The following is a 27587-nucleotide window of genomic DNA, read 5'->3' on the forward strand; positions in this document are numbered from 1 at the left end:
TCCTTAAACATTCCCTGTGTTACAGTTACTGCATGAAGTTTATCAATCTACAATATGAGTGAATATAGAAATCTGTCTGATTAGGCACAAATCACGTCAACAGCTATGTTGAGCCCACTTGGAGCAATATTTTTCTTCAGAATCTCCTTTGTTTAGAGTATATGCTTTAGAAGTTTTTACAACGCACATCTAAGAGAAGTCGGTGCGCCGTCTAACAAGGGTTGTTTGTTTCGGGATTCGTGTATAGAGATAACATTAGCAGAGTTTTAAAATCTGTGAAGGAGAGCTGCCGAAATATTTGCGAAAGTAATCGTTATTTATTGGTTCATGGTAGGTATGTTGCGAGAATGCATTGTTCATACAGCAAGAATTACGCTTCCTTATGCGATATAAATTTCAGATGAAATTAAACACACCTGCAGTTCTTCGTGTAAATAAGAAAAAATGCTCGGTTCTCATAATAACAATAAGAAGAGGCCTTGCGATGATAGGAGTTCTTCGTGTGTTTACTGCGTATGTACTACTGACCAAATTTTCTTGGGTCGTTCTCATAAGTTGACGTAGCTGTAGCCCGTCTTTATGGGGTTAAAACATTTACGACAACGCAATAAAGAATACATCGTTTCTCATAGCTGTATGCAGCCCATACACAAAAAGCATTGTTTAGCCAAACTTTCGCCAAATTTCAAAAGTATGCAGATGTCACGCAGCTGGACAGAGCAAAGTTAGTGTTGTTTGCCGCGGCTAGGCGAACATGAACTTTCTTTATTCCACCAAATTGTAGAGTTAGCCTTAATTATTTATTCAACTCCTCAAATATAGTAGTTTGATTGAAAGTTTCAAACAGTAAATTGCAGTGTAACTTTAAAAAATTCGCGATACAGATTTTCGTTGTGGAATACGTGCTACATAAAAGTGTTTTTCTGAGCGTAAAAGCAATCTGAACCTACAAGCGAAGTGCCCCGAGCGGCCATTTTGTGTGTATTTGGCATTGTGCGTGTTTGTATAGCTACATGGTAAGTTCTTCATGTGGCCCTACAATTTTCTCACTGACACTTTTGATCTAGCTATAAAATTGAAAAGTTGTATGAATTATTAAGGATAATTATGTAATAACGTAGAAGTAAATATATAACTTGAGTACTTCTAAGCGACGGCAAACAAAATTACCTTGGTTCTATTCAGCGAAGTGATATTTCTATATTATTAAATTTAAGCTAAGATTACGTGAGACGCCCTGTGTAGCAACGAAATATATATAGTTTCAATGAAGTAGTAAAATGTTTGCAAATGTGAAAAGCATCAATCTACCATGAGAAAAAAACGACTCCACTTTCGCTGATGTAGTATATTAGTCCGCATTATTTTCGGACACTATTTCTTTAAAGGCATGTGGCTGAATGAGTTCGCCTAAAAGTACGCCATTAAGAACCTGCCTGCCCAATTATAATGACTGATAACTTTGAATTCAGACACTCCTAATAGTTTCAATAAAACGAGATGCTGTAGCTGATACTAGATGTAACGCAAAGGCGAAAAACAGCCGAAAGGTATGATCCATTCGCTGTATCAAACCGTTGCTTTAGCGGCGACAACTGAGCTCACAAGACGAAAAGAAAGAACTTTCCGATTCCGTCATTCTTATAATGTACTCTTGGATTCTTAGCAGTGCCTGGGCTGCTAAAAACAGTTGTGGCGACAAAAAAGAATTTATTATAGCTTACTGCAGCACGCAGCTAGTGTTATCAGCTTTGCTTCAGGGGTACAAAAGAAGGGAATATACGTGCAATGTGACATTGAAATAAACCAACAGAAGAATTACACGGAATTATAGACCCTTAAGTTCTATGCCATTGAATTTTTGCAACTAATTTCTAGGCGAGCATCACCTTTTTTTCTTGCTCTGTTGAAAATTTGATGCACTTGTTTTAAGTTTCAAGCTTCATGCGAGTACACTAACGTCAACTATTACAAATGACACTCATTGGCATCCTCGGACTAGTTGGAATTTTATGCATCATCTTCTACGATCTTGTTGTACAGAGGAAGGCGAAAACAATTACATTCTTTAAGGAACTCCGATGTTGAATAAAGTTCACCATCCAGCTGTTTGTAATGCTACCCTGCGTTCAGAGTATAAAAGAATGAAAATTATTTGCTGTCTAATGCTTCGCTGCTCGAAAGAATTCTACGGTCCAAAGCTCTCATGGCTGCAATCAAAGGCATTCCATTAGTTTTGCTGATTGTCGCTGCCCTGTTCATGTGAGTAGAGCGCAAAGTGCGTCTGTGTGGCCAAAGAAAGTGCTGTTGACTTATCCTAATTTCGAGAATTGAGGTCTTGTTCTTGCATTCCCGTCTCACTTCTTTACTTCCATGAATGTCGAACGGTACATAACAACATTTTACGCATTCAAGAATAACAACCAACCACGTTCTACTGTGAATCTGATGCTATTATCAAACTATTATAAATTCTTTGCTCCCCATCTTCCCACGTGAGTGGCTGTGGCTTTCATATCACCAGAAAAAGCAGGATTCTTCCGTAATTCAATATGTATACAAGCATATAAGTAAGTTGAATTCCAGGAATGGTAAAAAAAATGGAGTATAGTGTCAGACGAGAACACCAGTCATCGGACAATTGAGTACTACTGCATTTATTTATAATAGCTCATCTTCCATACAGCATTTTAAAATACTGTGTTACGCTCTCGCTAGACGTCGCCCAACAAAGCAAAGTAGCTTCAAGGAATATTACCACCTTTAGTACTTTATTTCTTGGAACGTCTTGTGAAGAGTGGACACATCGAATGGATATTTACTTATATATTTATTCTACAGAAGATAATACGACAACACCATGGTTACATGTATTTGCAGTAGTGTGAATAGTTAGTTTCCTCACCCCGCCCTAATAAGACATTGGTAATGATACCAATCAACAGCTATACATATTTACAATGGAGCCCTTCAGTGTATTCGCCATTGGCTGCGAGATCGTTCAGAGTCGCCGCCTGGCGGGCGCTCGCTGAGCCACAAATAGTGTGGATTGTGCCGGGCGTCGTCTCCTAGGCACTGCTTGTTTTCCATTGCGTCTATGGCGTGAATAGCGTTAAAGGCTGCTTCTTCCGTGGCTGTAGCACATTCATAAATGCTGGTCTACATTTTCTGACATTGTACAAAAGCACGTAGCATTGCGCTGTCATCTTAGCATTGGGCTATAGTACGACGGCCGTGTCGGAGCGTGGTATGTTTGATTATGGCACCCTGCAGTCACCACAATCACGTAGATTTTTTTATGGCTTCGTGTTTTGAGAACATCACTAAAAAAGCCTTTTTACGCCGCTTTCAATAAATGAAATGTTAACAGCAAGACGTGAGTCCAGCGCCTTAGTGACTCATCAGGGTGTGGCCATCACCCTGAAAAATCTGTGACACCACGAAACGTGAAATGAGTGGTGTGAACATAAGTCGGCAGTAGAAAACCAGTCGTTAGCGTGGGCTCATATTACATCGCATCAGGCACTTTATTTACGACAGCTGTATAACGATAATTGCGCTAATCGCATGACTCTCGATTACTGGTTGCGCGACCAGAAATGTTGCTTTCATATGTTTGAAGTTTGAAGTTTATTGAATACTTAGTGCAGATGCAAAAATATTGATATTTAGTACAGAAAAAGGTCCCATAGTGTAAACAATGTAGGGGGCCTTTTATAATGTTAAAAATACACTAATACTGAATATTTTGTGCTAATTCTGATGCCACTACGGTGAATTCATTAGGCTCACAATTAGGTCGCGCGCTTTTGCAATTTGATAAGCTGCTACAAAACGAAAGCTAAAATGTGACATTATACGAAGATCATGCATGACGCCGCAGTCTCTAGACAAAAGACTTCATAACACTGGGTAGAAAGGTGGTTAATATAGTTTCCTTTCGGTCTTGCACAAGTTAGTGGCCACTATTAGCTGAAATAAAACTACCCAATCATTTCAGTTGCTCAAATCATTACAACTTTGTCATATTGTATTCGTGCGATAAACCGTTAAAGGGCGACAAAAATAATGTAGTCGACCCGATGGTCCTCTAGTAGTGTGCTGTCACAATGGCCTAGCTTGCCTAATTGAACTCATTAACTTTTGGCATTTCACAGCGAATAAAAATAAGGAGCCGATATGAAGCTGTAGAGTGCACATTAACTTCCTGCTTTACCTTTGTTGTAGAGGAATAAAGACATTTTTACAGCAGTGGAAGATTCGCATGGAATGCCCAACTTTTCCAATTTGGGCTTTTGCAACCGACGATGAATATGCAGATGAGCAGCATGCTTACGTAACCTAATTGCATAGGCGTTGTCAATTTGTCGTCTTGGAAAACGAGCTCCACGCATTTCAATCGACCGAACCGAGAATTGTGCATAATGACGAGGGTTGATAAGAACAGCGTCCTAAGGTTATAGTAAGTGATACCCTTGTCGGCATTACATATAACTCAAGTCGTTTTGTTGCTGACATTCTCGATAAATGACATCGATTGCATATTATTTCGTTAGCATTCTTGGGGTACTTACCGCACTTAACTGCGTCTATTTGCCAGATATATATATATATATATATATATATATATATATATAGATATATAGATATTGTAAGCATTTATGCGGACTTCATCTTCATCTGTACAAAGTCATCATCAATCATCGGCTCGTGTTCGTTTTTGCGTCGGCGCCATTTTTCCTTCTTGGAATAAAGCGTCGTCTCAACCGTGGTATTTCAAGTGGTGGAGGCGCTTTAAGATCCCTTCGACCTCAATCCACTTCAAGATCTCTCCTGGAGCTACGTTCGGGACGCCGCTTACGCCAAGAGGCCGCCATGTCGCAAGACCAGACCGCAGCATCCACCATCTCGGTTCAAGTGCCAGCCACCCCCAATCCCAGCCCTGCCAACAACCGCTATCGCGACCCTGAAATCTTCTCTGGCTTGCCTGGTGAGGACGTTGAAGACTGGCTCGACAACTACGATCGTGTCAGTGAATACAACAACTGGAACGAGACGTCGAGGTTAAACAACGTGCCATTTTACGTCTCTCAAGTAGCCAAGACATGGTTTCTGAATCATGAGAGAGACTTCCGTGATTGGTCATCTTTCAGGGAGCAGCTACGGCGGATTTTCGGCACACCCACGGTTCGTTCGGAAGTTGCGAAAAAGAGGCTGTCTGAGCGCGTCCAGCATTATGGCGAATCGTATACCTTGTACAATGAGGGCATCCTCGCGCTTTGCCGCCGTGTCGACAGTGCCATGCCAGAACCTGATCGCGTGCGACACCTTCTTAAGGGTATCGGTTCTACTGCCTTCAACGCACTCGTCGCTCAAAACCCTTCGACGGTGTCGGGCGTTGTCTCCGTCTGTCAGCGCCTCGACGCCCTGCAGTCAATCCGCTTGCAACCGGACTTTTCCGACAACCCCCTGGCAAACAGTATTGAGCTCCGGTCTATCATTCGAGCCATAATTCGTGAGGAATTGCAAGCGCATGGCTCACCCCCTTGCAGCAGCGCTCACGTCCAACCTGCTTCTACTGACCTGCGCGGTATTATTAAGGAGGAATTGGCGTCCCGGCAGAACGCCCAGCATACCAACGCTTCTCCTTGCCCACAACCGGCTTCTTACGCCCAGATTGCTGCAATGCCGGCCGCGCCGTCTCCAATAACACCACCTGCGCCTGTTCACGATCACCTGGCACCTTTAGTCACCCGAGCTCCGAACCCACCTTACTACTCTGCCTGGCGTTCGTCGAGACCTATCTGCTACTACTGCGGCTTTCGAGGACATATCTCCCGGTTTTGCCGACGCCGCCAGCAAGACGAACGTCGGGGTTACGCGGCCTTTGAACGCGCTGAGCCACCTCCTCGCGTTTACCGCACTTCTGACGATAATCCTCCCGTTCGCCGATCTCCATCTCCGGCCGACTTCTCCAACACCGCACTCAACACACGTGCCTCGAGACGCCGCTCCCCATCGCCGCTCCGACGTTCTGTTTCGCCACTTCGACCTGTCTCCCAACTCCATGTCCAGCGACCGGAAAACTAACCAGTGCAGTTTTTGGAGGGAAAACTGCATCGCCGCGAAGTGCTCCAAGTCCTCCTGAACGTCCTTCGAACATGTTATTGGTGTCTGTGGAGGGTGTGCCTTTGTTAGCTCTGATTGACACGGGAGCTACTATATCTGTTATGCGCGCGGACCTGTGCTCTCGTCTGCGGAAAGTGAAGACGCCTTATATTGGATCATCCTTGATTGGGGCTAATGGAGCAATCATTCGACCATCAGCCCAATGTACAGCACGCGTCTTCATTGATGGTATCTGTCATCACATTAAGTTCCCGATTTTATTCCCGTGCGCTCATGAACTAATTTTAGGTTGGGACTTTCTCTCGTCAGCGTCCGCTTTAATCTCTTGCCGTCAACGTGTAGTCCATATGACCGAGACACTTCATTGCAGCGGAACTGCCGATGAGCCACGACTGCGTTTTCTTACTGCTGCCGATTCTGTACTGCCTCCCGGCCACGAGCAAGTCATAAGTCTCTCTTCTACGGACATCACCAATGGCGACGTGTTCATCACTCCTTACCGTCGCTGTCTTGCCCGTGGGATTGTCTTCGCTTCCTGCCTGGTGCGGTTCAAAGAAAGCTCTGCGTTAATCATCGCTTTAAATGCGACCACTGAGACAATCCTCCTACCTCTAGGCTCCGCAGTGACCTGTTATGTGGATACCCAACCCGTCTCCCTGCTTCCTCTTGCCGCCTCGCCAGCTCTTCCTCAACAAGACAAATCTGCTTCATCTGCCCTTACTTCCGTGATAAGCCCTGACCTTACTGCTGCTCAACATGAAGCGTTGCTAAAATTGCTCACGAAGCACCAGGCCTCCTTCGATATGGATACTTCGTCACTCGGACAGACTTCCGTTGCCTTCCATCGTATCGACACCGATGGCCAGACTATTGTACGCCGTCGTCCCTACCGAGCCTCTTTGGCCGAACGCAAAATCATCGAGGAGAACGTCGCCGATATGCTGAAAAGAAACGTCATACGTCCCTCCGCCAGTGCTTGGTCATCATCCGTCGTTTTGGTGCAGAAGAAGGATGGATCGGTACAATTTTGTGTTGACTACCGTGCGCTAAACAAGATCACCCGTAAGGATGTATATCCGATGCCCCGTATCGATGACGCCCTTGATTCGTTGCAAGGCGCGCAATATTTCTCCAGCCTTGATCTTCGCTCCGGATATTGGCAAATCCCAATGCACGAAGCGGACAAAGAAAAGACCGCCTTTTCTACTCCGGATGGTCTTTATGAGTTTAATGTAATGCCTTTCGGTCTATGCAATGCTCCCGCCACATTTGAAAGAATGATCGACACGGTTCTTCGCGGCCTCAAGTGGAAAACTTGTCTATGTTACCTCGACGACATCGTCGTGTTTTCCTCGACTTTCATTGACCATCTCCAACGCTTAGATGAAGTGCTCACATGCCTTTCTAATGCCGGACTTCAACTAAACACGAGGAAGTGCCGTTTCGCTAGCACAACGATTAAAGTCCTGGGTCATCTCGTTAGCAAAGACGGCATCCAGCCCGATCCGGATAAAATTTCCGCGGTGCTCAACTTTCCACGTCCACTTCGTGCAAAAGAACTGCGCAGCTTCATTGGGCTCGCCTGATACTTTCGACGTTTTATCCAAAACTTTGCCAGCATTGCCTCGCCCCTCCACAAGCTCCTTGTTAGTTCCAGTTCCTTCGATTGGAACGATCAGTGTGAAGCCGCGTTCCAAGAACTCAAGCGCGCACTAACATCCCCACCTGTTCTTTGTCATTTTGATGACAAGGCGCCCACATTAGTGCATACTGATGCCAGCGGTCACGGAATTGGTGCCGTACTGCTGCAGCGTGACCACGAATTTTGCGAAAAGGTTGTTGCATATGCAAGCCGCACTCTCACTTCCGCGGAAAAGAAGTACTCGATAACGGAACAAGAGTGTTTGGCTGTTGTCTGGTCCATTCAGAAATTTCGTCCATACCTCCACGGTCGACATTTCACGGCTGTGACCGACCACCATGCCCTAAGTTGGTTGTCGACGATCAAAAACTTGTCGGGGCGCCTTGGCCGCTGGATACTCCGATTACAAGCATATGATTTCAATGTCATATATAAGTCCGGACGGAAGCACCAAGATGCCGATGCTCTTTCACGATGCCCATTACCACCATCATCGGAGCACATCACATCACCTTGTCAAATTGACTGCACGGAGGACGCTTCTTCTATTACACCGATTTCTTCCTTGACTTCATCAAACCGCCTTTCAGTGCTTTCCACTCACCAGCGAGCCGATCCCTATTGCCATAGTATCATCAATCGCCTTCGCGGTGTTTCATCTCCACCCAATGCCAGGCTACGGAAGCAACTCAAACTGTTCAAGTTTGAAGACGACCTGCTCTACCGGTACATTTTTCACCCGGAAGGCCATCGATGGGTTCCCGTTCTACCGCGCTCTCTTCGAACTGCAGTTCTGCAGGCCTCACACGATGACCCTACGTCAGGCCACTTGGGTTACAACAAAACACACGAGCGCATACGCAGCCGATTCTATTGGCCAGGCCTTTCCACGAGCATAGCTAGATATGTTGCCTCGTGCACGCTTTGCCAACACCATAAGCGACCTACTACTGCTCCGGTCGGGACCCTACAACCACTTCCCTGTCCAGCACAACCCTTCTCTGTCGTCGGCATTGACCTTTTCGGGCCACTCCCACCTACTCCAGACGGCAACCGATGGATCCTCACTGCTGTTGACCATTTGACCCGGTACGCTGAAACAGCCTCAATACGCTCAGGAGCTGCCGCAGAAGTAGCGGCCTTCTTGCAGGCTGTCTACTTACGTCATGGGGCGCCTCACGTTCTTTTGAGCGACCGAGGCAAGACATTTCTTTCAAGCAATCTTAATCAAGTTCTGCAAGCTTCCAACACCGTGCACAAGACAACGTCTCTCTACCACCCTCAAACCAACGGCCTAACAGAGCGATTTCATCGCACGCTGTGTGACATGCTATCCATGTATATTCAACCTGATCATCGTAACTGGGATGCGATTCTCCCATTTGTAACATTTGCGTATAATACATCTGTTCAACGGACCACCGGATACTCTCCGTTTTTATTAGTATACGGCCGCCACCCAACCTCATCACTCGACGTTTCTTTCTTCTCTGGCCCCGTCAACGCTTCACCATTCATTTGTGACCAGTTTGTGCCTCGTCTTACCCAATGTCGTCGTCGCGCCCGTATGAACACTGAAGCCAGCCAAGACGATCGCAAACATCGGTACGATGCCTCTCATCGCGTCGTTTCCTACCGCCCTGGTGACGATGTGCTCCTATGGACCCCTGCGCGAACACCCGGTTTATGCGAGAAGCTTGAGTCTCGATATCTTGGCCCCAGAAAGTCATCGAGCAGACCTCGCCGGTGAACTATCGAGTTACACCTGTTGAGACCCCAACCGACCGACGCTGCCGCGGCACAGAGATCGTGCACGTTTCTCGCCTGAAACCCTTTCATCTCCGTGCCACTGTCTAATGTGCGGCCAGGCTGGCCGCTTCCGTCCATGGGGGAAATTAGTGTAAGCATTTATGCGGACTTCATCTGTACAAAGTCATCATCAATCATCGGCTCGTGTTCGTTTTTGCGTCGGCGCCATTTTTCCTTCTTGGAATAAAGCGTCGTCTCAACCGTGGTATTTCAATATATATATATATATATATATCTATATATATATATATATATATATATATATATATATATATATATGTAATGTTTCTGGCCTTTTTGTTAACGTGATACATTTTCTACCTCACCTAAGCGTACATTGCTTGTGGGTAGGCAGATCAGCAATGCCGTGCTTTGCAAATATACGTTACACAAAGGAAACAGAAATTACGATGATGTGCAACAAGACTTGCTTGCAGTTTGAATGAAGCAAAGATAAAGACGAGCATATGTACACGGAAAAATAACTTTTACAACGCTAGGCATCAACACCGGAGGAACATAAATACAAAATATCAAATAGAACTGGGAATACCATTATCAGTGAAAAATCACGGACTAGACAAAATACACAGAAAATATACCTTATGAAAACAGGAGGCATCAATTCTACAACATCTTCATTTCTTTGGTGCTATTACATTGCATGTATTCCTGCTGTAATTTATTAAGAAGATGTGACTCGTAGTAGTTTCTCATTCTTCCATAGTTGGCGTACACTCGTGGAATATAATATCTGTCTGCTTCCCTTAATAGACAGTTTCAGTTTAGCGTTTGCAACCGACCGTAAAAGCATTATGAACGTAAAGAAATAGCGTCGTCCTCACTGTGCATTTCTCGGAGCGTTATTGGGTTTTTTGCGGTTTACGTGCGCTATGATAAACCACGTTATTTGGTGAGTTTAACGTGCCTACGGTTTACGGACGCTAAGAAATAGCGTTGTTCAACATAGCGGCACCCATGGCGCCTGCTTCAGCGTGAATTCTCGTGATGGCTACGCTCTAACTCGCATTGATCGCCAGTGACTATTGTAACGACCTTTCACTTCCTGTAAACTCACCTGAAAGGTTAGTTATGAGTGCATGGCGCGTCCATTTTCTGAGATCATTCGGTAATTCTGGCACCCGTAGGCCTAACGAGGCGCCTCCACATAGCAGCAGCAGGGTGGTTGCTAATGGATTGTCTTGGCTTGGATACGTTTCACACGAGGCATCAGACAGCGCCCTGGTTTATAACGTTTACTTTACGTTTATATTTCCGTAAGCTAAGCTAAAAGACTTGAAAGGACACGCACGGTCACGCCCCGCAAAGGTGCTTACGTTTAAAGTACGTAAGGCGACAAACCCTAAACTAAAACTGTCTAGTGTTCTTTATTTGTTTACCTGTGTTCTGTATTCCTTGTAATACCGAGAGGTCACCACAGTGTAAACATATAGTTCACATTGTTGAAAGCAAAGATGCAAGTAGGAAAATAACAGGGCTTTATCGAGGTTTTGGCTGGGGTTTCGGCCTTCATCAAGAGTGCGGTTGCGGTCCCACAGAACTCAATTTGTACATTTTGATCCCTAAATAAAGAAAATAAGAAGAGAGAAAACAAAAACCTGAATGCGAACTTGTGCGTACACACAGTGGCAATAGAAAAAAAAATATATAAGAACAAGTAGGTAGCCTATGACCACAAGCAAGCGTAGATTTAGTGGCACCATGAATACCAACACATGCATTGAATTGTGTCAAACTCAACGAAAACATAAGTTTCATAGTTCATAGTTCATAACCATAGGTTTCATAGTGATCATAGGTTACGTACTTTATTTTTCCCACAAGTGGCAGCGCGGAGCAGAGGTACAAACCCTGCATTCTAATCTGGAGGGCGCAAGTTCGAATCTTTCTCTAGTCCACAACATTTTCCAGGCTTGGAGTGGCGCCGCAATATTTGCTCCGACAGTTGGTTTCGAACCTTGTTCCCTCAACACAGCAGCCCGATGCACTTCCCACGCGTCCCACACAGTGGTCCACGTAGGCGGGAAAACAGTTAGATACAAAGCACAAGGAAAGCATGTGGAGTACCCTCGGAATACTTGCGCAATAAATAAATCAATTAAATGACCGATAGTTGGGTTGAACCACGGTGCCTCAGCATCTCAGGCCCCTGATGCTCTTACCATAACGCAAAGATCTCTTGTATGCGTTTTGGGAATGCCTACGCGTTCCGATATCTTCGGATCAGCTGCGCGCAGTTGTCCCGCGATGATTACTTGCGCTCATGGAGGGTTCTGTGCAGAGGGGACCTTTCTCTGCTCCCGCTGACTATCGTGCCTTCTTGCGAAGTTGAAGCTCAAGCACATTCTGCCTTCTTTTTCCCGTTTTCTTGCAACTGGGAAGGCTGCCACTCTACTGCTCGGGAGAAGCGTAGTTCACCTGGTGCGATTTTAAGCCTGGCTTCTGACGAGCTTCAGACTGACGGCATCACAACTCAGATGAAAAGATGGCCGCCCACTGCTCACCGGTGCGCTCCGACCACCGTGAGTCACTCAACACCCAAGGGCATAGAACGCGACACAGCTTTGCGGAAGGCTCCGCCACTACGGTTTCCTTGTTCGCTATCATTACTTGTGTAAATGAGCTCCTGCCCCCTTCTTTGCTGAGCCCACCGTTGTCTTAGCTCACTGCGAACTGCACCTTTAGGGTCCAACCTCTGGCTTTAAGGCTGCTACGAAGGTGTCACCGAGCAACTACCGCTCCTCCTGTGCGGTGCCCGCCAGATAAGGGCTAGGACCCCAAGCACAAATTTTAGTCAGCACCCCTATGACGTCGATTGCGCCAACTCCAAGCAGGTATTTTAGATAATCGCGACGTGTTTTTGTTGCGTAAAATAGGTGGGTAAGAGAACATGAGCGCGCGCGAGTTACCTTTACGCCAAATTAGTAGGAATGAAACTTTTTTCAATTTATAACATTTGATTAACCGCCTTATGAAGATCTTGCTGCACACAGATTTCAAGATGCATATTTCATCTGCACAAACTTATTCCATGTGGCATCGAAGAAAGCACAAAAGTAACGAGATATTTTGCTGACAATACTTTGTGTCTTGAGCTGGTGTTCACAATTCCAACATCGATGCCATCAAATTAAAATAAATAACACCCAACGAGTTGAAAGTGAGGTCTGCAGCACCCATGGTTGCTTAGTGGCTGTGCTGTTGGGCTGCTAACCAGGACGTCGTGGGATCGAATGAGGGCTAAGGCAGGCGCAATTTGATGGGAACGAAATGCGGAAACACCCGTGTGCCTAGATTTAGGTGCCGGTTAAAAAAACACTTGTGGTGCAAATTATTCCGGAGTTGCCCAATACAGTGTACCTCTTAATCAAATCGTGCTTTCGGTTCGTTAAAACAGATAATTTAATTACTTAAATTGGTTAGCATCATTACATTCTGACAATGACAAATCCCGTGCACAGTGGCACAATATACGTGTTTATATTGTTCGAAAGCTCAGAGAAATAAAATCTCCATACGCACTTTTTTAACGTATTTGCATACGTTTCCTGGTCTTTCTTTTAAAGGCACAGCCGTTTCTTTTAAATGAGGCATACACTTTTTATTAGCAAATTATTATATGCAATGAAAGCGATTAAGCCAATAAGCCATATTTACGGACGTCTTGAAGGCTTAGCTGTATAGCAATTTGTACAAATTTCACAAGAATATGTGAAATGTAACAATAACATGGGACAATGCGCCAGACCACGCGAGCTTCGTGAGGCGTTGCATCGACGCGTACAGCGTAAGCTGAGCGGCGGGAAACCGAGCAGGGCTACCTCAAACGAAAGTTGAATTGCACTGTTCATTGATGGGCGTTGGAACACGGCGTGCTAATTTGAGCATTGGTGTGAGATCACAAAAGAAAAATACATCTAGGGTGGCAGAGCCGAAGTCCTTAAGATTAGAGCACGAAGCAGCTCCGCAGCAAGTGGAGCTACTTCAGACATCATGCCTTGACTTTTGAGGGCAAGTCCTACGACAATTAAAAACGTGAGGGTTGATCTTTGAAAACAATAAATTAGTTTTTGGAAAGTAACATTATTTTTATTTTCTATAAAATTAAAACTGATGTTTATGCGGCCACATAAAACTACTTCGACAAATATTCAACTTCATTGGGATGTGCACGGCAAAAAATGGCTGTTTTAACGCGCAAGTAGAAATAAAGAGCTTCTTAACTTCTTCAGCACTTTTCAGGGGCTAAAGCCCAGCGGCCGTTGACCGCCTTCACTGATTCCGGATATGTAATATGAAAACTTTCTCCGGTGACGTTGAAGTGTGCCCCACGGCGGCGAGACGAGTAATAGTCAACGCGTGCGTCATCCTAGTAAAATTGATGTCCGATGGTAAATGCATTTGTGCAAGGGTAATGAGAAATCTTGAGATATGCTAATATATTTGTGGCCATTCAGGTGGAAATTTTCTAAGTTATTAATGCGCCTTGGTCGATAAAATAGAAAGTTCATATGAATAGCGTCCGCGTCAATAATTGAATGAATGAATTCTGATGTCACATTGAGTAGAAATCACATTTTCGTTAAGAGGCACACCGTAGTGCGCGATTCCGGATTAACGTTTACCACCAGGGCATCTTCAACGTGCGCGCAATGCACGAGACACGGGCGTTATTTTATTGTTTGCTTTCACCCTAATCAAAATGTGGCCACCCTGACCGAGCTTGTCGTCTGTGCCATTTTATACTTACACTATGGTATGTATAATACATTCCTATTAGTCACAAATCATTTTTAGTCCCTAGTGTTTCTCTCAATATATGTTAATATAGTTTTTCCGATACGCGCAAATCAAACCAACATATTTTCCGCCACGTTGGTCTACTAATTTGCTCGCAACAGTTCGCTAAAGTTCTGAGCAATAGTTGTGCCATACATGCTAGTTTTTAATGGGAAACACCGACTACTCTTCAAGATTAACGTACGTGAGCGATGACTCCATTCGACGACCTGCTTGCTGTCCTCATTCGATGTTTTGAATTCCACAGCCCTAGGTTGGTTTAAGCAACAAAATACGAGTATTCATATACGCATCTATTATTGGGACCGCAATTATATGGACCCTCTAATCCAATTTTCAGCATCGTTGTCGGCATTGTCTTGAAGTTCCGCATATATTTCATGTTTATAAATAATTTATTTCAACGAAGGACGATAAGAAGACTTTGACTCACATTGACGGCACAATTACACTACGGCGACAACATACTTTTATTTATTTATTTAAAATATATTACGGGCTCAATTAAGGGCATTGGACAAGGGAGGACACAAAGTTAGTGTTTTTGAACAGGAGCAAACAATATAAATCTTAATACAGGCCGTCACATGATAAGTAAAGTTCAAAAAAAGTTTGTCTAGGCTGAACTTTACACAGCGTAAACACAGTAATATACTCAAACACACAAAAAATACAGAAAAGGAAAGAAAGCCGGTCAATAACATCCTTACACAATGTTTCTACAGGAAGCTTTGCAATTCTTCGCGAAAGGCGTCGCGATTTGTTAAGCACGTAATGTTATCAGGAATACTGTTTCATACGGTTATGACACGTGGCAGTACTGATGCGTTAAATGACACTGTATTGCCGAATATGCGCATGAAATTGCGGCTATTGCTAAAGCCACGTGACGTGCGCGCTGTTACTTCAAGTGGCAACACTTGAGGTTGATTACCATGAACGTATCTATGGAAAAGGCAGAGAAGCCTTATCGTGCGACGAGTTTCAAGTGGCTGGAGCGATATATCTGCTTATCTGATGATGATCTACAATATCTGAATATCTGATGATGGTGTAGAAATTGTATAATATACGACATGACTCAGTGTTTGTCACGATCCTACTATCCCCTTCTCATATCTTGTTAGGAGGTCCCCCCGACAGTTGTTGCTTTGGCACCTGCGAATGTGTACTTACACCCATTGTGTATTTGATTTCGTCAAAAATAAATATTGATTGATTGATTAATCTTAGTTACGCTGCAAGTTCTGTCATAGTTACTTGTGATGAAGCGCGATGCCCTGTTTTCAATGGATTCTAGCGTATCAACTAAATAATTTTGATGTGGTGACCATACTGATAACGCAAATTCCAACTGTGGGCGAACAGAAGTCTGATACGCAAATTTACAAACTGTAGCAGGGGATTTACGCAAGTTCCGTCGGAGATAACCCAGACATGCTTAAGCTCTTGGGCAGATAGCTCTTATGTGTGTACTTCAGGAAAGACGAGCTGCAAGTTCCATCCCAAAGTACTTGTAGGACGATGTCGGAGGTGCGGCGGTGTTATTTAGGTTCTTAGAAAGGCGAGTTTGAGTGTTTTCGCAAGAAGGACATCACTTTATATCTGTCTGAGTTCAGAGTCATCTACCATGTACTGCACCAGAAACTGACAAGTTTAAGGTCATTCTGCAATAATAAATGGTCATGAGATTTCTTTTATCGTACTGTATAAAATAAAATCGTCTGCGAAAAGCCTTATCTGCTACGATATGTTTTGTGGAAGGCCATCAATGAAAATTAAGAAGATGACCAAGGACGCTGCCCTGCGGTACGCCATAAATAACGTCAAAAATGCGCGCTGAGTGGTTTTTAACAACAGTGAACTGTTGCCGCATGGAGAGAAAGTTTCGGAGCCAAGATAAATTTAATTAATCGAGTCGGAGTGCGGACATATTTTAGATGAGGCAACAACGAGCAACACGATCAAATGCTTTCGAAAAATTTAAGAATACACAGTCAGTCTATTGTTTGTTATTCATGCTGGAATGTAATTCTGTTGTAAATTTGAGCAACTGATCTTCAAAAAATAAGCCTTATCTGAATCAATGCTAGTTCAAAAAAGAGTCGTTTGATTCTAAATGGCGATAGATATGCGATGCTATGATATGTTCCAGTTGTTTACAGCAGATGCATCTCAATGAGATGGGAAGGTAATTTCGTGGAGAGTACTTGTTATCCCCCTTGAACACATGGATAATCTTTGCAGTTTTCCAGTTCAGGGGTAGTTGGCCAGATAATAAGGATTTCCTAAAACTATGACACAGAATTTGACTTGAAATTGTAACGGTATTTTTTTAGTATTTTTCTGTTGAAGTTGTCTATACCGGAAGATGTGGATAATTCCAGATTGTTTTTAAAGACGAAATGCCATCTGCTGCAATATCTGTTGGTTCCTTAAAAGGATATTCAAAGTCGGGAACTATGAGAACCATGTAACAGTCCTCCTGTGAAAAATAGGTGTGAAAAAATTGTTAAACGCTACTGGACAATCAGCGTCAGACAAAGGACTTTCACCATCATCATGTAGCGCAATATTGCGGACAGTGTTACCTGGTGATATGACTTGCCGGAATTTGCTCCGGTTGATTAGAAGAGATGGCCCGTCACGTGAGAAATATTTGCCTTTGGCAGCGCACAGCTCTTTGTAGTAAAATTTCGGAAAATCTCTGTATGCTGCCCAAGATGAGGCTTGATTGTCCCTTCTGGCCACCCGATAGAGACGTTTCTTCTTCTTTCTTAGTGTTCGAAGGTGCTTAGTAAACCAAGAAATAGATCTGTCGTTTGCTATAACGATTATTGGCACGTAATTTTCTAACAGTGCTGTTAATTTCTGCTTTAAAAGTTCCCAGCTGTCGTTTACCAAACTGAAATAAAAAATGGCAGAAATTCGTCACTAAGAAAGATAGCTAATTCAGCACTAATATTTTTATAATAGGCCCTATTGTAATCTGTAATACTTCTAGTCTGAACCCGATAGAAAGCTTGTGGAATATTAACGTCTAACTGAAGAACTTTGTGATTGCTCAAGCAATCAATGTAAGCAATAGGCCCCGCGGCATCAGGTGCGGTAGTTAATGCTAAATCTAGGATGTTGGGACCACGGGTGTGTTGATCGACTGTCTGCTCTAGATTATAATCTAGTGTTAAGCTAATAAGCTCAGCAGAGGAGCGGCATGATGATCACAGGTTTGGCCAATCAATAAGTGGAAAATTAATTTCGTCCAGCATGTAAACAACAGCGGCGGAACATTGTTGAGTAGCACATGTAATGCTTTCACGCAGTACAAAGAGAAACGAGTGGTCAGCGTCGGGCCACCGATAACATGCACCCACTAGGACACGGGCAGAGGATGTTGCGCATGTGACCCAAACAATTTCAGCAGGGGAATTTGTGTCTACAAGAAAGGGTTCAATACAACATTTTCTAGCAATCAGGACACCACCACCCCTCTTCCCACTACCGTCATGCCTGCAACTGTTATATTGGTTACTGTTGGGAAGAAATTTTTCATTGGTGATGTCGGTGCGCAACCAAGTCTCAGTTAAAGCTACAATATTGGTATCGCCATCTTTTAAATAGGCACTCAATGCATCGCGCTTGTTTAGTAGGCTGCGAATGTTCGCGTAAGATAACGACAGTGGTAACGTTAAGGAAGATTGCGATTTCTTAGCTATAGCAGCAAATGTTGCCTTTTCAGCTACGAGATTGATGGAACAACTGTGTCGGTAGCGCGGTTATAAATATAAATGGTGTCATTAACACGAACCTTCTCTATTGAAAGTTTGGAAGGCTGTTTTGTTGTTTTGGCAAATTCAATTAACTGTTTCCTAACTTGCCTCGTGGATAACCACGAGGCAAGTTCTATACGTGGATAGCCACGTATAGAATACTCAGTACATTTTAGCTTACGAGCAAGTGCGAGGATATTCTGCTTTTCTTTAAAAAGGGCTAAGCGTGCTAAGCTGGGCCGACGTTTCAAGGAAGAAAAGCGTCCCAATCTATACATGCGCTCAAACTGTGTGTTCACCATGGTAAGGCCAAAGTGTTCAGAGCGAAACTTCATTATTTTTTGTTCAGATGCAGCCCAGTTCTCACTTTGCTCATCATCAATACCGAGAAACAGTAAATTACATCGTCGCATTCTGTTTTCTGTATCATCACATCTTGAAGTAAGCGAGTAAAGTTGATCACATAAGCTGCGTAACTCGTTATTTGGCTCCGAGATTTGAACACTATCGAGAAAGGCAACCGTGTTTTCGAGTGCATCTATTCTGCCGGCTAAGCAATTTACTCTCGCATCTGTGGCTTCTTGCCGTTCCTTGACACCTTTCAGCTCACTTAGCATAGGTGGCTGTCCCACTTCAGGTCTACGCACAGTCTCAAGAACAGAAGCAAGTGTTTGCGCGATGGCATTAGTGCCAAAGACCGGGTTTTGTTCAACGTCCTCAGAAAGTAGAATAATCCAGCTACCTATGGAAGAACATACGTTCGACAAGAGCGGTGGCACCAGGCACAATTTATCTGAAAGCACTTCGGGGCACGACACCGCAATGGGGCAGTAGTTATCAGTCTTAATACTTGGGGCACCAAGGCGGTAACTAACCTGTAAGGACAGCAGCGGTAAGTGCCATATTTCTGCGTATAAGGTGTCGTGCCCAGAGCGAGCTGTGACCGGACGCTGTACCTTTTTAACGGGCGATGAGGATAGCGCGCGCGGCGAGCCTTTCCTCCTCTCTGACTTGTGCTATCCGGCACGGCGCTGCTTGAAAGTATTGCTGTCGCATGCTGCGGAAATATTTCATGCTTTAGATCGTACTTTATAAAATTTACGTAATGTTCGTTCGTATAAGGACGTCAGGGAAGCCTTTCGGTGTATCGGTAACTACAGTAGGCGGAAATATCTCTTGGGGCGCAAAAACGTGACGCGCATAATCAGCCGCTGTGTACGCGCATTATCAGTCGCGGTGTGTGTATTTCTTCTCAACTATTTTGGCTTATATCGGTTTCAATTCACCAATGAATACCGGAGTCTCTGTATTACCAGCATTAAATGTTCAATCAGCTCACTGCCAGATTACTTGTTGTAGGGAGTAAAACAAAACATGTGAGCGCATGCTCGTGCACGGCCAACCTAAGGCAACCAAGAAACATCTAAGCGGCAGGCGCTATGAAATATTTGTGATACACTGGCATCGTTCTCACGCATCTCAAGTCTAGTAGGCTCGAAATTACTATATGTCTACGCTAGCTTTCCTGCATGGGGCCGATGGCGCTGCTCAACACAGCGATCACTGCGGTTGGTGAACCAGCATGATACATACATAAGCTGTGTGCTTCGACGGCTTCGACATTGCCTTTTTAGCCTGTGTACAGCCATAATATATGAGAGGCATCGCATAAAAGGAATGCGGTGGCTATTTTTGAAGAGAAAATTTCCGTAATTCGTGTGAGTGCATCATAGACAGCGGAACGAACACAACCGAAAAAAAATCTGTGATCATCCTCTTTCTCGAAAAAGCAAGAGAAAACGGGCTAACGGCGCAAAACGACCTCGCATAGTCACGCCGCACAAAGTGTATTATATTAACCGCGGATATATATATATATATATATATATATATATATATATATATATATACCCGCTGATGCCATATGCTTGGACCATTCGCTTCATCAAACAAAGATATCTCTAATCCAGCACCTACCTGCTTAGGACGCTCGCGCAGTTCGTAAACGGTCGCTTTGAAGCTTAATTCAGACTGTAAGGTGTGCTACTATTACTAGCGAAAACTATTTCACTCATGGGTGGAAACCTCATCCATCGAGCAGAGTAGTCACGCAATGCAACCTGCAGCGAACAGTTTGAACACTTGCCAAAGTATAACAGCACAGTTCTTATCGTAGCAGAACGATACCCACGCTGTTACGATTGTCACGTATGTTTCATTTCTCCTAAGCCGCAGCTTATAAGTAGATAATAATACGGCAAAAAGGTCCCATTAAGGGACAAAACATTCAGAAATACACAATTAATCTTCGAGGCTGATTGTAGGCTCAAATATATGCGCGCGCACATCGCGCTGGGTGCTCCGTCCGCCTCAATGCCATCAGAAAGTCCGGCCATAACGACTTAACCCACTTCAGTACGTCTTACAGAACCGTTTAGTGCGTAGAAGACGCACGTCAGGCTAAATAGACCGCGCGAGCGCAATAAAAGGCACCAGAAACTATCACCGAACGTATACCTACCATGCAAATCGGAGCACTCGCACAAGCCAGCATGCCGACTGCCCATAAATGGCGCCACTGCGGAGAAATATGGTGGCGCCCATGAAAAAACGGTGTATATGCCCTGTCGAGCGCTGCGATGATAGCGGTGCAAGATCCAGGTTGCCAGCCCATTCAGTGGAAGCGCTCCGAGTCTAGCGGGTTGAATAGGGATTTAGGCGGCGATGAGAGTAGAGCACTTGAAGGTGGGAACCAGCATCCAGTGGGCGAAGAACGGATGCCACATAAAATGGTAGCATGTAAATACAGCAGCGGTAAGCATAGAGCTACATTTTAAAAAAAAAATCCGGGGACACCCAAGCACTCTATATCCCTTTTGAATGCGAAAGAAATAATGTCCAATTCAACGGCGCTGAATTGTCCCGCGAGTTTACCGCGGCGAGTAATGTACAATAGAGGTTCGTGCTTGAAAGAGCGAAATTGCAACCTCAGTTAAGGTTCGTGTGGCCAGCGCCAGCAAACAGCAAAGCCTGCGGTGGCCACCGCCGCATGACACCGACGCGGCCATGCCCTCTCCTCTCACGTTTATTCCCATCAAATTTCAAATCGGTGCTGCTGAGCAGATGATGCAATTTATCTAGTTGTGGGTGTGTGCATACATATTGCGAAAAAACGGCGAGCTGTTGTACATTACGAGTCAAGTGGTTTTACGAGCTATTCTTTTTTTAAACCTAAATATAGCACGTGGTAGTGACCTTATCAGAAAAAAAAAAGATACCGCGGTGGCAGGCTTTCCATTTTATTTATGCAATGTGTAAAAACCACGAATTGAGGAACTTTTTTCGTCCAGAGCCATTGGTTCCGCTTGAAAGAATTGTTAAAGTGTTAATCGCTCATGTGAACCAGCTGCGAACAGCAGTAAGCTCAACTCACCCAGAAATTGTTTCTTTAGGGTGGGCACAGTGACCTGAACGACGGCGTTACCTGCTGCATGTTTTCACACAGTTTCGTATCTGCCTTTGCTGATTTATATATCCCTAATCTGGTGAAAAATAGACGAAGCTCCAGAATTGTCCTGATTACAAGCATGTTTTTCATTGTCTAAAGGCATCGGGATCCCTTTTTCTTTTTGTCGTTCTTTAGCATTGACCCCCATGCGATAAGGGAATGATCGCGGATCCCTCAAATTTCTTTCTTTGAAAGTATTGCTATAATATATAGCGTTTGTTATACACTTTGTACATGGCTATTCGGTGACCAGCCTGGGAAATAATAGCTTTTCCCAGATAAAGGAATATAACCCTTGTTTATTACTTTTTAAATTGTAACCTAAAGGACACCAACATCGAAGCTAGCACCTTCACCTCTCAGCCCCGTCTCCAACATGTTTTCCACTGATACATTAGAAGGTGCCAGGCTGAAAACTATCATGTTTTTTTTCTTCGCTTCCAGCAATAATTTGAAAACTGAAAAAATAAGTGTGAAAACTTAGTAGAAGTTATAAATAGCTACCTTTATTTCTGGGAATCGCTGTTAGAAAAGAGTCGCCGTTCTAGGAGTGCTGCAAGCAAATTACTAAAACCGGCAGCACCTAGAATAACTTCACGTGCACAGAGATAATATGATTTATGATGGAGAAATTACCGCTGGGTATGCCTGTTTCCGAAAAACGCGAAGTGTCAACACTAATCACAGCATGTTAGTCACGAAACAAGCACATTTTTCTAATCAGCTCATACTGAGACATTCTTAAACAACACTTGATTATGAGTCTCAGTAGAGTGTCTGAGTGCCTTTTTTTTACTAAGACCAAAAGGTCATACCCCTGGGCTACTGAAAGGTTCAGTGAAGTCCTTCGCCATCATCTTGCGCTTTCTGTATGATGGCCCTTTCTGTTGCAGGCACACCTATGACCGTCTATGAGTGAGGATGGCGTCAACGGTGTTGGTGCAATGCGTGACAACAGATGTCTGGCCAAGAGGACGGTTGCCCAAATGAGAAATATCCCCATAACACGAGAGCAGGTTACAAATAGCTCTTTTTTCAGGCGCAATCATCTTACAAACATCGTCCACAGGCTGCGAGGACGAAAGAGTAGTGGACAAAGGTCCGTTGTGCTGAGAAAGAATTCAGAGCACAAAGAAGGGATGTCAAATTATCCCAAAAAACTTATATGCGCTATGGCGATGCCATGTGCAAACACATGCGTCAAAAATGTAAAACTGAGCATGGGCACGTGAGCGCTGTTTTCGAGGTTGTGCAGTATGGTGCGCGGTATGCCAATATAGCGCGACAAAACAATGTCAGTAAGCGGAGACAGGGCATACTCGCCATCAAGCACGGGAGATTTGTAGCAGCCTGTGGAGCCAGCGTTGCAAACAAAGTAAAACATAAGATGTGTGAAGCAAAAGCTCTGGCGTTGGTAGAAAACAGCAGATCGAGCAGCACAGCACCTACGGAGCAGTCAACGTTGGCAGAGTATTTCGAAAGAAAGTCGAGGCCGCCAATGAGGTTGTGTGGAGAATGCTCAAGGACGATAAATAAAACACTGGCATAATGGTGCTCAATTCTCACACGTGCTGTGCACATTCCAAAACAGGTGAGGTACTACCATCAGCGGCTGGAACAGTGCATGGTACGGTGAACGTCAGAACCGTTTTGACCCTTCTGCGGAGAGCAGCGCCCGTAGCTGAAAGGCGCGTTCTTGTATTAACTAGCGATGTTGCAGAAACACCACCAACTGCAACGCCCAGTATGTTTCTACATGTACGCAGGATCAACAGAAGATTTGAAGGCCGGGTCGGAATTGCAACTTCTCCTCCGGGAGCAGCACCACCTACTTCTCGAAGTTGGGCGACCGATTGCAGATGGGGACGAAGAGCCGTGAATAAGAGGCGAACGGGCCCGACGACCTTGCGGAGACGGGGAGCGGGAGGATCTTAGTGGACCACTGTTGCTCCTGTTCCTACGACCTACACTGTTCCTAGTCGGCGTGTAGGGCCAAAAATTGCAATTGTCTGGCACTTGGCGGTAATGACTCGAAGACGACCATTCAGGAAGCGGCGACCAGCCACTGCAGCAATGACCGGCGATGCGTCCAATCGTAGAAGAATAAAAACATATAGGTATATCATCAACTGTGCTCGAGTCAGCTGGGTTACGATGAAGTGCAGGAAAGCATTGCGTCTGGGAGTGAGCGGCTGGAAAAATCTGGTAGGTGTTCATATGGTGGACCAAGCAGAGAAAAGACACAGAAGCAGAGACTTGATGTTTCCTCGTGAACCACCTCTTGTATAAGCGAGATAGGGAGCATGCTTTCCCGACAGTCGGAACAAAATGCAGCCGGTGCGATGATATCAAGCTCTTACGAATAGCGAACAATGCGCGTTATATCTTCCGGTCTCTTCGGCTGAACGAACCGCGGCGCGCCTTCGCAGGAATACTTGACGGTGGTGTTGGGCAATCTGTCGACAGTTTGATCGACGCGGCGGCCCTCCGCTTGTTCGAAGGGCCCAAATTTCTTTATAATTGCATCCACCATGGCACAATTCTTGCATATCAGGAGATTGAAGGTGTCGTATGGAAAACATATTGGTACGTGACCCATCTTGTCAGCCTCGGTGATGTTTTTATCAGCCTTGCGGCAGATAGCTCATCGTGGCTGTACACAATATAGGATTCTGCTGACGTCTGAGCGCGGTACATAAGTTCATTTTTTGGTGTGCACTTACGACCGACAGGTCTGCCAAACAGGTTTGGCATTCTTCATTTGCAGGCATGACAGCTCGTTAGGTTAGGTGCGTGTCTTTTGTGCCATTACTTCGCACTTCCACTTAGATAAAATATAAGGCTGGAAAACATCAATCTTGCATCCCACCTGTTCTTCTCGCACACTGGCTCGTACACCACAGGCACATCCTCGATGTCCCAGCTGTCCTTGTCACGAAATTTCCCCCGGTTCCGCCAATTATTTACTATGAATCTTGGCACGGACTGCTCATGCGTTGCCGGTTGTGTCGGTTTACCTGCCACTGTGGCGGCAGGTAGTAGACGCCCGCTGCAAAGTTCCCTGATTCTACCCCGCACCTCCGCCTAAATGCTGCAGAAAGCACATCCACAAGTGTACAGTAATGAACATTTAGGAGCAATATATGGGGCGTTCAGGAAACGGCCAGAGTCTTCATCTTCCTCCAGTTCGTGTCACCTTCTTCGTTCACTTCGTCGTAACCTCACTTTCCGTGCTGATAAAAGTCCGTATCCCGTGAAACAAAAGCAACCATTGAAAAGTTGAGAGTCCCTTTAGCATTCGCTAAAGAGACTTCGTACATAATGAGCGCTTACACTCCAGATTCACTCACGTACTGGGCATTCTCATTCGAATACGTTATTACTTCCTATTACTTGTTTTCTCAGACGAAAAGTCGTGGTTTCGAGAGTCTAGAATTATATCTTAATGAACTGTGCAATAATTATCATGGCCTTAATGAGCAGAAAGCTTCGACCCTTCTGTGGCGGCATCATCAGTTTTGGTCCCATAGAATTTGGGAACCACCAAAGGTACTGGGTTTAACTCTCCCCAATACTCGTAGGTCCGATTGCCTCGATTGCCTTTGCCTTAATTGACACCAAAGGTCGTGGCTTCGGCTCGCACGAATGATTGTGGGCTCGACCACCTATAATGGCACCATCAATTTTGGTGCCATTGTATTTTGATCCCACACAAGGGTCGAGGGTTAGAGTCCCAGCTAAGGGCGTGGGTTCGAGTGCCTTTTTTCACGCTATCTTGTTTAGTTGCGCCTTAACAACTTCACCTTATTTACACTAGGCGTTGTGGGTTAGGCTATCAATGGTTGCACCATAAAATTTGATCCCACAAAAGGTCGAAGGTTCAACTCCCACCCTCAGTCATGTGTTCGACTCCCACCAAAGTCGTGCGTTCGACTCCCATTAAAGTCATACGTTCGAGTCTCACTAATGGTCGTGGGTGGTAACGTCAATTTTTGTGACGCAACACCCGACAGCAAATTTTTGTGAACGCAGGACAACAGATTTTTTCATCCATGAGACACTTGAGGCTTATGTCTTAATATTACAGATTATGCCTAGAAGCAGGGATACCAATTATCTTAGTGTAAATCAATGAATACATACTTCAAATCCACAACAAGCTTTTACTGCGATTAGCTAGTAATCGTTGCGAACTTCAACCAGTTTGCGATGTGCGCTGATCTCTTTCGCGTACCGCATGAACAATGTTGTCAACAAGCTAGGGCCACTAGGCATGGGCTGGCTGCCGCCTGGCCTAACAGACAGAACGGGCTGCATGGTATATAACAGAGTAGAAGATTTGCTTCTGCCTGCTGTCGGGAGAAGTAGACGACTTGGGTCACTAGGTATGGTTTCACTGCGTACGTGCCCGAACTGACACCTTCGGCACAGTGTGTGGTATACTGGTAGGAGCCGTTTTTGGGCAAATCTATTAGAAAAGATGTACCAATGTGGTAGAACGGGTACGTATCCTTAAGTTTATGCAAACCACAGTGCGAAATTAGCAACAGTCAACGCTACATCGAGTGCAGCGGCTTAATGGAAAGTCAACGCAAAGTTGCAGCCCGCATGGTAGGTTTAGTCGGACCTGCCACGGAGGTTCATCTGAGAGGTAAAGATTGCGACGAGTTGAACTGCGTGCTGATGTCATTCGGCACTGTGTTCGATAGGGAAATTTCCGTTTCGCGTCTCTCCTGGTGAGTTCATAGCCTTTAGTGATTCATGAATGGCCTGAAGAAGTAGAAATCCTAATAATAATCATAATACGCTATAAAACATAAGCCAGTAATTATACACCCTCGATAAGAACGATTGCTTATTAACATCACCAGTCTTCTCCGAATGACACGTGTGTTTGCAATATTTGGTTAGTTGATAGGAACTTGGCCTGATATATCAGCCCATATTTGATGCCACACTTTCGCTTTTGTTTATGCTCTTTTCTGATGACCTTCTGACTCTACATTACGATATGTATATTTCGGAGGGCCGAGCCCCTCAAGACAACAAGAAAATAGCTGAAATGTTGATTAAAATTAAAGACGTGCTTAAGGAACAGGCAAAAATTGATTTAAGAAAAGTATGCCGCTGAAGGTACTCATGCTAAACAGGAGCGCTAATAGGTGGTATAGTGCTCAACTGCGGATTATTTTCGGTCACCTGGTCTTTTCATTGCCCACCTAAATCTATTTCCACGAGAGTTTCTTTCGATTCTACCACATTGTAAACGCGCTAACCACAGCTCCAATTAGAATTCTGTGATCCCGTATTCAGCAGCCGAAGATTGTGAGGGCAGAAGGTGAATAAGACATCACGACAGGAAGGCGAAAAATTGTCGCTTCCTTCATGGCTCCGATTCTTCAAAATATTGTATTCGAATGTGAGATAAGATTAAGCATTACGTGTGTGCTGAGTCAGTACAGCAGGCGCTGGCGGAACAAATCCGCTTTGTCACTGCCCGTGTTATTTATAATCTATTCGCGTATATTGATGTCACCCTGAATAAATAGTATGCTCGTAAAATATACACCTTTAAGTTCTCAAAACACAATATAGTTTCCTCTGAAACAGTGTATCGAGTCTAGCCACTCCCATAAATCTACTACTGAGAAATAACGCTGACAACTAAATATCCAACATCTTGTCTTAAAGTCGGTGATGTTATTAGGATAGGGGGGGGGGGGGCATGACAAGAGAGGTAGCGCTAAAAAATGTAGCCAGAGAAGCAGCGATTGCTCCATAACAACCGGCGTTGACAGAGAATAAGTTCGTTTGGCGTGGGTAGAACATCATGTCGCACGAACGTAGGCCGCCCTTGTAGTATAAACAAGGGCGCTATAACGTAATCCTATTCCAAACTTTTCTATTC

At 44.6% G+C, this 27587-nt stretch overlaps 1 protein-coding gene across 1 annotated transcript in view; it reads left to right on the forward strand.

Annotated features, from left to right (window-relative positions):
* The first annotated feature begins 2175 nt into the window (after positions 1-2175).
* Positions 2176-27587, forward strand: part of LOC142574028 (uncharacterized) — a 63764-nt gene continuing 38352 nt past the window's right edge. The window contains exon 1 of the mRNA XM_075683213.1: positions 2176-2262. Within this exon, the coding sequence (XP_075539328.1) occupies positions 2207-2262 (56 nt within the window). The 5' untranslated portion in view covers positions 2176-2206. The remainder of the gene's footprint in view (positions 2263-27587) is intronic.

This window comes from Dermacentor variabilis, chromosome 3 (assembly GCF_050947875.1).
Source record: "Dermacentor variabilis isolate Ectoservices chromosome 3, ASM5094787v1, whole genome shotgun sequence".
Taxonomy (NCBI): Eukaryota; Metazoa; Arthropoda; class Arachnida; order Ixodida; family Ixodidae; genus Dermacentor; species Dermacentor variabilis.